Raw genomic sequence first — 11,313 nt, forward strand, 5'->3', positions numbered from 1 at the left:
AGAATATTCCGTCGCTCTAGAAATGAGAGTAACTCAGAATCATAAAGTAAAACGAAAAATTGCTTGCTTATATAAGTATGCACGCACGTATACACGTCTATCACACGCACGCATGCATACACCCAAAAGATGTCCTATCATAAATGAATACCTTTTTATTATTTAAAATTGAAATAAGAGAGATATACTATTATATATATATATATATATATATATATATATATATATATATATATATACATATATATAATATATACAGGGTAGGCCATTTTAATGTATCCACTGAAATATCTTAAAATCAACAAGTTTAAGACAAAAATGTTTTAGACAAAAGTTGTATGGTTTCGATGGGGCCATAATATGATACCATTGGTTTGAACTTGAAGAGTTATTTAAAGGTCACATAAAGGTCACATTAAATTTTTTAAATGTAATACTATATTTTTTATTACATATTCTTGTAGCCCATCTTGACAGCTTTCTAAAACACTATAATAAAGTGTTTTTTTTTTCAAGTACTTTTTGAGTTCTTTTATATTTTAATCTGACAAATTTTGATATAAAAATTAAAATATCTCGTAAAATGTTTAGTTTTCGATAATTTGACCATAATAGTTTTATGTACAAAATAATGAGACAAATCAATTAGTATAAAAAAAAATAATTGTTTTTAAGAAAAAGTATGCAATTATTTACAATGTATTTTTTTAAACAATTATTTGTTTTTTCTTTACAATAATTGATTTGTCTCATTATTCTGTACATAAAAGTATTACGATAAGATTATCGAAAACTAAATATTTCACGAGATATTTTATTTTTTATATCAAAATATGTCAGATTAAGATATAAAATAACTCAAAAATTACTTAATGAAAAAATACTTTATTAAAGTGTTTTGAAAAGCTCTCGCGATAAGCTACAAGAATATGCAATAAAAAATGAGGATCTCCATTTTAAAAATTTAAAGTGAATTTTATATGATCTTGATGGTGCTATTCAAGGTCATACTAATATTATTATATAATGCGCTACTTAGAGCTCTACAGCTTTTGTATGAAACGTTTTTCACGAAAATGTGTTGTTTCTTCAAAAAACTGCTGATACGGTCGCTCTGAAACACTGTGTATATATATATATATATATATATATATATATATATATAGTGTTCGGGAATAGAAGGATCATCTCTCGTGTGCATATAGAACAAGTTAAATCGAGTAGAAAAGTCCTGTACCATTTTGCGATTTTCATAATAATTAATGAAATATTAATTTTAAAAAATCGGCCAATCCACGCGTAGAAATGCATGGCGAGGCAGTGGGAGGAGTGTTCTTCAAAAAACAATGGCTATGTATGAGCGGCAGACTTCAGCGTTATGCGCCGATCGTACATAGCCCTTGTCCTTTGAAAAACGCCCCTCCCAATGCTTCGCCACGTTTCTACTCGCGCGAATTGACCGATCTTTTTTAATTAATATCTCATTAATTATTATGAAGATCGGTATAGAACTTTTTTACTCGGTTTAACCTGTTCTACATGTACATGATCTACATGAGAGGTGATCTGTCTATTCCCGGACACCCTGTATATATAAGGTGTACCGTGTTTATACAATATACATATATATACAGTGATCGCCCACTAAATATATAGTGTTATTCCTTACAAAAAACTGAGACGAAAAGTCTTGATTTTTTTTATAACGCTTAATAAAGAAGTTATTATTGAGTAAAATCTGGCCAATCAGCGCCGACTTTTAGCCAGGCGCATGTCGGTGAGCCGCGCGCCGTGAAGTGTGTGCCGCCGCATACTAACAGGAGCGCGGCTCACCGACGTGCGCCCAGCTAAAAATCGGTGCTGATTAGCCAGACTTTACTCAATAATAACTCCTTTATTAAGCGTTATAAAAAAATGGTTTGATATCAAATATTTAAGGTTATATTACGCATATTACAAAATATAATGCGTAATATAACCTCAAACATTTGATATCTTCAGTCCGAGAATTCGTATTCCATCTGCTTTGCATTGGCCTCGCAATGACCAAATATATTATGCCAGCCAATCACGAAAAAGCTGGTTGGGTTGGCGCCTCTCTCTCCTAGAGGCTCTCTACTAATTCCTTTATTAACCGTTATGAAAAAAAAAATGGTTCAGGACTTTTCGACTCAATTTGACCCAATCTACCTCCACTTTTCGTTTGGTCACTTACTTGTCGGGCACCCTGTATATATATATATATACAGGGTGTCCGACAAGTATATATATACAGGGTGTCCTAGACCACCCGTACATTCCTTTTCTTTCAAAAACTAAACATTTTAGAGAAAAACGTTTTGAACAAAAATTGTATGGTTTTAAGAGGAATATAAGATGATGTCATTGGTTTGACCTTGAATGGCATTGTTAAGATCAAGTCAAGGACACTTTTAATTTCTTAAATGGAACCCACTATTTTTTATTGCATATTCTCATAGCTTATGTCGAGAGATTTCCAAAACACTATAATAAAGTATTTTTTCAGAAAGTACTTTTTGAGTTATTTTATATTTTAATCTGACATATTTTGATATAAAAAATAAAATATTTCGTAAAATATTCAATTTTCGATAATCTTACCACAATACTTTTATGTACAGAATAACGAGACAAATTAATTAGTATAAAAAAATAATTGTTTTTAAGAAAATTATTTACAATGTATTTTTTAAAATAATTATTTGTTTTTTTGTGGCACTAGTTGATTTGTCTCATTATTCTGTACATAAAAGTATTACGATAAGATTATTGAAAACTGAGTATTTTACGAAATATTTTATTATAAATATGTCAGATTAAAATATAAAATAACTCAAAAAGTACTTTATGAAAAAATATTATTATAGTGTTTTGGAAAGCTCTCGACATAAGCTATAATAATGTGCAATAAAAAATAGGGAGTTCTATTTAAGAAATTAAAGGTGTCCTTGACTTGACCTTAACAATGCCATCCAAGGTCAAACCAATGACACTATCTTATGTTTCCCTCAAAACCATACAATTTTTGTAATTTCTCAATAATTATTACAAAAGTCACAAAATGATAAAAGATTCGGTTTTACTTACTTTACCTACACACAACGGGTGATGCATTTAACTCCGGACACCCTGTATATATCAAATATATATATCAAATTAAATAGCTTAAACTAAACTCTTTTGTAAGTATAGTGGTTATTTACAAAATCTTTTTGTATTAAAAAATAGAGAGGTATGCATAAATTTTGTATAATAATATACAAATTTCGATAGAATAAAAATTGTACTGTTTTTCAAAACAAATACAATGATGTATGATTCAATGTAATTATTTTATATATTATACAAGTTTTATTGTCTTGAAATATCAGAAGTAACATCTATTTTTTAAATTTCGATTCTGCAATATAATCAACTTGCGACTCTTACATTAGAGAGAGACTGACATATATTATTTTATCATTTGATTGATCATAATATTCAGTGTTCAAAAAAGTCGGAAGTTGGCCATATCGCAAGGCTGATACTGAAAAAATAGATATTGTCCACGATATTTCAAGCCGATAAAACTCTTGTAATATGTAAAATAATTATATTGAAACATATATCATTGTATTTGCTTCAACAGTGCTACAATTTTTATTATATCGAAAAAATATGCATATCTTTTCGTTCTTTAATACAGATAGTTTTTATAAGCTGTCACTACACACGTAATAGAGAATTCTATTTGAGACATTTAATTTGATATACATAGGCAGTCCAATAATAAAGATGCAGGCATTGATTATATGTAATCTGTGCACACAATTTCGAAGTCATAGATATGTATTGTTACTTGAGGGAAAGGAGTATAGTAACCATTGTAGTTTTCCATTCATTAGTCAATGTTTGTCAAGCGAACGAAATGGCCGGTGTGATCAAAAATTATTCCAAGTTTGAGATGCATGCAATCAAACGTGTAATGCATTATCAGATTTTTGCAAGCTGAAAATGTGAATCAGAGTGAGATTCATCATTAGGTTTATAGTGAATGTTTATGACCAGAATGTTTTAAACTGAAAAGAAATGCATATGTGGTGCAACAAATTCAAAGATGTATATACAATATAATATGTACATGTTATGGTCTATCTCCCTTATAATTAGTTTAAAAGATAAAAGGGGACATCCAATTATAAGAAGATATCTCTTGTATACATATACAGGATGTCCGGTAATAACTCACACGAATAGACCAATTTTTTAAAACTAATTTTTTCATTAATTATTGCGAAAATCGAAAAACGGTAGAAGACTTTCCTATGCGGTTTATTAATTCATTCTACCTATATGACAGATGATACGATTATTACCAAATTATTACCTAATCTGTATATTAGCACATGCACATTCGCACATATATGTACACACATATGTCACATACACTTGTACATACGCGTACACGCGTATATGTTTATACACTTAATATGCATGTAAATCTGTGTATATATGTGTTACATATTGAATCTATACAAAGAATTTGTCACTGAATGAATTACATGGAAGTATAAATCAAATGTATACATATCTGCCTTCTCCTATAATTTCTTTCTTTTTTCTCTAAACCACTTGAAAATTTTCCAGATTCCTTTGATACTTCTTTTCAAGAGTCGTTCTTCGTTAAGTTAGGTTTTCGTTAGCAATTGTTTCCAAATTATTTATCCTTTTTTGCATCCGCTGCGCCATATGACGAGCCCTTACTTATTTCTGACATTCCGAGCGTTTTGTACATTAGCAGATAAACTGTAATTCAATTTATTTCCATGAACACAAAATCATTTTTAAAATCTATCAAAATGTTTTGTGATTTAAGATCATAGTACATAAAAAAATTAAGGAAAAAAAAAGAGTAGTTTCTTAAGCAAGCAAATCGAATAATCGCAATCCAGTTGTTCTTAAATACAAATTTAATTAATCATATGTGTTATATTAAAAAAGTTATAAATTAATTTTTTTAAATATAATGATTACTTCTTTCGAGTTAACATACGAACAATAATGTAACAGTAATGATTATAGATAATGATACATAAAAATTAATATAAGGATACTACTTACATAAAAAAATAATTGCAATTCCGATGAGAAAATAGATAATCGACCCGGATAGAAGAAGCCTTAGAAGGTAATACAACATTGGTACAAGAACAACTATCGCCCAGAATATAGTGTTAATGAGGGAATAATATCTCCTTTTCAACGTGAACGAGTCTGTCCTAGATACTCCGCTCGTGGCAAAAAAATCGCCGGTCTTATAAAAACTCTCTGTCATACGATCCTACAAAGCAGAGTTTATCTAACGTTAGTGTATTATATTAATTGAATTGAGGTAAAATAAAAAGTGATCTGTGCGCATTATTTCATTCAATATCATCAACTTGTAAAACATTATTATTATACTCATTAACATTTAAAGCAACAATCCTTTTATTTGTAATATATGTCTTTCTTAAAATACTTCAGTTAGACATGCTTGATTTAAATTGTTCATTAATAATAATAATATGACAATCTACTATTACTTTTTATGAAATATATAATTACTCAGAACTATTCAATTAGACATTTATTTAAATTCAAAAATCATTAATATATAGGGTGTCCCAGGATTACCGCACCATCTACTAATGACAAATTCTTGAGATTATTTTAAGATGACCTTTCTCAGCAAAAATATCGAGGAATCAATAATTTCCGTGTTACAGGCGATTCAAAAAGAAGGGAAAGTTTTTTTAGTTAATTTCAGATAGTTTCCCTAACAACACACCTTCTCTGGACGACATCCGGAGAGTATCCAGATGACATCCAGAGGATATTAAACATCCTCTAGATAACCTCTGGATGGTCGCTGGATGTCCTCTGGACACGTGTGCTGTTAGGGTTACTTTCATAAAGAGAGATAATTTTAATTTAAGGCTTAGTTACAAAGATATACGATGAAAAAAATTAGGAACTTGCAAAAAATAATGACCTCTTTCGACATTTTCGCTGAGGAAAAATCGTCTCCAAATGATCTCAAGAATTTGCCATTAGCAGATCGTGTCAGATTAGCGGTAATTCTAGGACACTCTGTATATTGAAAAGAACAGATTTTTTATTGTATAATCAGTATTATATATGGTATTGTATATTATTACTAAAATAATATTTTCTCTACTCAATATAATAAAAAAATGTACACATAGTATATTACTTTTTGCTGATAAAGCTTGTGTAGCCATTCGGCAGCAGCCTCTTCTCCCTCTGGCACTTCTTCAATGGGAATTCTTTTGGCATACATATGACCCTCCAGTGGTTTTCCTAAAAGGAGATTCTTCATGGTCGGTTTTATTGAATCAGATGGTTTGAATGCTATTTGAATATCATAGATGGCCATTGCTTTGCCTCTTATGTGCTGAATGCTGGCAGTAAAGCCTTTTGTGCGTGGTGTTAAGTGATACTTTAATACTGGTAGACCTTTTTCAATGGCGAATTTTTGACTGGCTTCCAATTTTTTTGATGTAAAGCGCGTACCCTCGGGATAGAGCAAAAGCTATAATCAATTCATAGTTATTTTTAAATGTTAACAACAAATTATTTATTATTATTACTTATGTTTATTATTTTTTAAACAACATTTAAAATAAATTATCAAATATATATATATTTGCACTTACAATTAGATAAAAGAAACGAAAAGACATACCCACATTGTGTCAGGATATTCGACCAATTCCTTAATTTGATTCTTAATGTTTTCCTTGTCTTTCTCCCAACTCCTCTCAAGAAAGATACTCTCAGCAAATTTCCATGCCCATCCCAGCGTTGGAATAAATTGTATCGATTTCTTAGCATATGCTTTGCAATTCTAAAGAATAAAAATTAAGAAATAAATATCTTTTTAAAAAAAATGTGGTGTGTAAATTAAGTTTTCTTTTGTGAGAAAATACTTACGCCTAGCAATCTCACGCGATCGCACAATAGAAAACCTATCAACCAATCAGTTTCATAACTATGATTCATTAAAAGGTAGCCATGTTCATTGCCGAAATATTTGTCAAAATCCTTCTTATCTATGTACAATATCAGGTCTGATCCTGCCCACCATTCTGCCATAAATACTAACTCTAAAAGTAAAATTCAAAACATTAATATCTTAGAAATAAATGAAAGACTAAAGTAATTCAAGAGATAAAATAAACTTACGACAATAGAAGGAATAACAGAGATAATAATTAATCTTGCGATACAGATACTTGGAAAAGGGCCTTAGTCCAAAATATAAAACGCATTGGAAGAAATTTATTATCAAGCCAGATGTAAAAAATGTAATAGCAAACATAAGATGTATCACTGATGATTGTTTTATGGAAGTGAGTACTCCCATAATGATAAGCAAATAGTATTAAACTGTACACTTTATAGAAAACATAAATGTTCACTTTTTTTACCTGCAACAAAAGCACACGGATCAGTTTTTTAATTAATAAGATAAAATTATATTCACACACACGCATTTACAAAAAAAGTCTTTAATTTTTCTTATTTTTGTTAAAATTTAATTGTTGCAATTATCATTATACTCATAATAATTATGGTGGAAGACCAATGGACTTAGAAATTTCAAGATGGTATCTTATGATAATAGATAACTATATGTGCAAGTATTTACACAAGCAAATATATAAGAACTTGCCTGAAGATGAAAAAAATTATTGTAGCGTTGTTATGTACAATTTTCTGATGTCTGGATGTTGTCATACAAATTGAGATTATATTACATTGCTTTAATATCAATTGGCTCATTATTTAAATTCAGTTTATATAGGTGTGATAAATATATACAGTAAAAAAAAACTATAGTTTATATATACATGTATATATATATATATATATATATATATATAATAATCAAATATATACCAGTATAAAGTAAAATTTTCTTAAAAAAATATATATTTCGAATGTATATAGAGATACAAGTTTTGTATACAATAACATTTGCTAGAGAGTTTGTTCTTCAGATATAAACAAACAGAATACATTTTCTGCTCTTTAATACATTCTTAAGAGTAAAAAAGCATTAAATTATGTCATTCATGTCAATAATTTGGATACAAATAAATATTAATTTTTAATCAACTTTAAAGTTTTAATTAACTTCAGTTTTATAATCAAAGTTTAAATTAATTTTTTAAATAAATCGGCTAGATTAGGTTTAATGTAAAAAATCAAGCTAAATGAAAGTAAGATGTAATAAATAAAGCACAAAATCTTTCTTTTCGGTGTGATTTTATTAATAATTCAGTTTCGTATGTTTTGATCTCTGATTTGAACCATCATCAACAAGTGTTACAATATTATATAGAATATGATAGTTGCAAATGATGGTTAGAAACCAAAACATACAAAACTTAATTATTAATAAATTCACACTAAAAAGAAACACTTCATTTACCATACCTAGTTCTCATTTAGTCCGATTTTCTATTATATAATAGTAATATTACTCTAAGTAATATTACTCATCAAAGCCTTCAATTTTGCTTTTAAGTTTATTATTGTCATAAATCCTTACAATATTAATAATTATAACTGCTACTAATGATATAACAGCTTTTATAAAGCTTGTTTCTTTTTTCTTAGGGCTGCTTAAATTTAAAAAATTGAAAATTAAACTTGTTATAAATTTTGATTTTTACAAGTTGAATTACTATAATTATGTATGTATGTCAAAAATATTATAGAAGGAATGTAATAGAAAAAGAAGGGGAGAGACAGACAGACAGAGAAAGACAGAGAAAGAAAGGAAGAAATGTGTCAGATTAAATAAAAACTCTTAAGTATTAATTCTAAATATTAATTTCTGGAAGAAACAGCAACCATTATTACAATAACATTATATAATTTTATTTACATTTCTCCTACAAACAAACCATAACAATATTTATAAAAAAATCAATATAACACTAAGAAATAAAACTGATAGCGGCTTAAAAAGCTAGTATCATTAAAGACTTTGAGGAAATACTTGGAGATATCTATATAATATTTGGGACTAATATAAAAGCGATAAAAAATTAAAAACATATACTTGATCAACTTATAAAATACACAATGAATTACAAGCAGCAAACAAATATTTGTTTCTATGTTTTATTAGAGATCCAGATTTACAAAACATATATTATCATAAACTCTCTAAGTTTTTATTTCTACAAAGTGTATATTTCAGCAAAATACATATACATAAAACATATATATATATATACATATATATATATATATATATTATATAATACTTTAAACTATATATCTCCCCTACTATATATAATTCTAACCACATATACAATGTAGATTCGATTGTAGAATATTTGTCGTGAGAACGTAGATTATAGCTTACCTAATTTAGTGTTCCCAGTGAAGAAAAATTGTGCGTGTCAAAGTGCGTTGAATGTAGAAAGGATCAAAGTATGGAATTCCAAAGTTCACATTGACAATACGTCAACAATGTGCTTCAATGTGTGCGCCTTGGTGTTTGATTGCTGTTTTATGCCTCATAAAACAGTGGAATCATGTTTCCATGTCGTGCGCGCGAACCCAAATGATAGTGCGATAAAATGAGTGGCCGTTTGCGCACGACCTGATTAAAATATTACAAAATGAAAATATACAATATCAATGACTTTACGGGAAAGTCTGGCGGCAGAAAGTTAATGGGACAATTAATTAACACCTATGCACGCCAATGACAATATTTGTTATATCTTGAGCTTGTGAAGTCACTATTATATATGCGAGATGTGTAGTGATGATAATCTGGATTCTGCATCTCGAAAAATATAGTGTGTCATGTATGTGTACACACATACGCGCGCGCGCGCACACACACTCACACACACCACACAATTTATATTTACTTACCCCCTCTGCTACTACTCTAATACCGAACTCCAATTGTAAAACATACTCTGGTCTAGTTTCCACCGAAGTATTAATTCGCATCTAGTGCGGCGTAGAACCAAATTTAAGTCAATGGAAACACGACTGACTGCGTTCATTTCACTCCCACTTCGATCTACAAGCTTTATCGGAGTAGCATCGAATTGACACGAAATTTAGTCGGTGGAAACGGTTGAGAGTAGATGGTGCCAACTTTTACTTTTCATTATTTCGTAACCATCAATATGTAATCGATATATAATCTATATATCGATGTTTGTAACAGTTATCGTTTGTTTGTATTAATTATCAAAATGGAAAATTAACAAAAAAATTGCCAAAGATTATGTTTATTTACATTCATAAGCAAAAGTTAAGTTGGCTCTACTGAAATATCAATTTTTCTCGCTTCTATTCGGCTCCGTAAAGTTAGCCGGATCACTTTAACTTTTTGATAATTAAAATTATTTAATCGTTTGGTGGTCGTTTGGTGATGATTGGTAGCCTAATTAAAACGTTTGGTGGTCAATCGTATTTTTTAAATTAAATAATTAAAATATTGGTGTAAAGTTAGCCGGACATTTTTAATTTTTAGTCTAATCGATTAAATCAAGGCTTATTCGATGCAAAATCGTTAGGTGGTCACAAATTCTTTATTTACAACGTTTGGTGGTCCATAATTTATCCAAAAAGTAAAAAAAAACCATGTGTGGTTAAGTAGTGGGAATGGCTAACTGGAAGCTGTAAAGTTAGCCGAACAAATATATTATTTACCAACCAATTTTGTTCAAATTGGTCTTAATTGAAAGACAATCGTTTGGTGGTGATTGGTAGTCTAATTACAACGTTTGGTAGTTAATTATTAAGCTACTATGATTATAAAACCATGTGCGCTATTCCTGCGCCTGCGCGTATCTTCGTCGTGTAATGGCTCTCGCAGCAGCGCGATGATGCGATATCCAATGAGAGCTCTGCTTTTCGGAAAAAATAAAGCTCTCATTGGATTCGCGCGTCGCGTCATCGCGCTTATCTGCAAGAGCCATAATGCTGATATTCAAACAAAATGTTTGTCGATTGGCTATCAGATGGAGAATTCGGAGAATCTCGATAGAGACTCTAGAATTCTAGAAATTGTTTATTCGATAGTCAATCGTATGAATGTAATATCAGGTTAAGGCCGATATTACATTTGTCGTACGACAAACTTTTTCAACATATTGATTGGCTGCAAAATAGAAACTTTCTTGAGTCTCTAGAAATTAGCTAATCAATGCGCTTAAAAAGTTTGTCGTACGACAAATGTAGTACTCTGCGTTGATACCACTGCTT

General features: G+C 29.6%; 1 protein-coding gene across 5 annotated transcripts; it reads right to left on the minus strand.

Moving 5' to 3' along the window:
• Positions 1 to 2,627: 2,627 nt before the first annotated feature.
• LOC138936776 (1-acyl-sn-glycerol-3-phosphate acyltransferase gamma) lies at positions 2,628 to 10,144 on the minus strand. Of its 5 annotated transcripts, none has more exons than XM_070302419.1 (8): positions 9,967 to 10,144; positions 9,446 to 9,685; positions 7,249 to 7,493; positions 6,997 to 7,169; positions 6,749 to 6,910; positions 6,257 to 6,595; positions 5,122 to 5,341; positions 2,628 to 4,806 (listed from the first exon to the last, which is right to left on the minus strand). In XM_070302419.1, exons 3-8 carry the CDS (start codon positions 7,427 to 7,429, stop codon positions 4,718 to 4,720), a joined length of 1,164 nt encoding a protein of 387 aa, XP_070158520.1. In that variant the 5' UTR covers positions 7,430 to 7,493; positions 9,446 to 9,685; positions 9,967 to 10,144; the 3' UTR covers positions 2,628 to 4,717. The 5 variants fall into 5 exon arrangements, with proteins under 5 accessions (XP_070158520.1, XP_070158518.1, XP_070158519.1 ...); XM_070302417.1 differs by having other exon boundaries at positions 9,446 to 9,868; XM_070302418.1 differs by lacking the exon at positions 9,967 to 10,144 and adding an exon at positions 9,779 to 9,913.
• Positions 10,145 to 11,313: the final 1,169 nt, after the last annotated feature.

The sequence above is a fragment of the Polyergus mexicanus genome, unplaced genomic scaffold (genome assembly GCF_030449975.1).
Source record: "Polyergus mexicanus isolate NDT 795.1 unplaced genomic scaffold, iyPolMexi1.0 SCAF_10, whole genome shotgun sequence".
Lineage (NCBI taxonomy): Eukaryota > Metazoa > Arthropoda > Insecta > Hymenoptera > Formicidae > Polyergus > Polyergus mexicanus.

Coding starts and splice junctions, on each gene's coding strand:
- LOC138936776 (XM_070302419.1), bottom strand. CDS start 7,429: ATGGGAGTACTCACTTCCATAAAACAATCATCAGTGATACATCTTATG. Junction 7,170..7,248: donor CTGTTATTCCTTCTATTGTC/GTAAGTTTATTT, acceptor TTTTACTTTTAG/AGTTAGTATTTATGGCAGAA. Junction 6,911..6,996: donor ATCGCGTGAGATTGCTAGGC/GTAAGTATTTTC, acceptor TTTATTCTTTAG/AATTGCAAAGCATATGCTAA.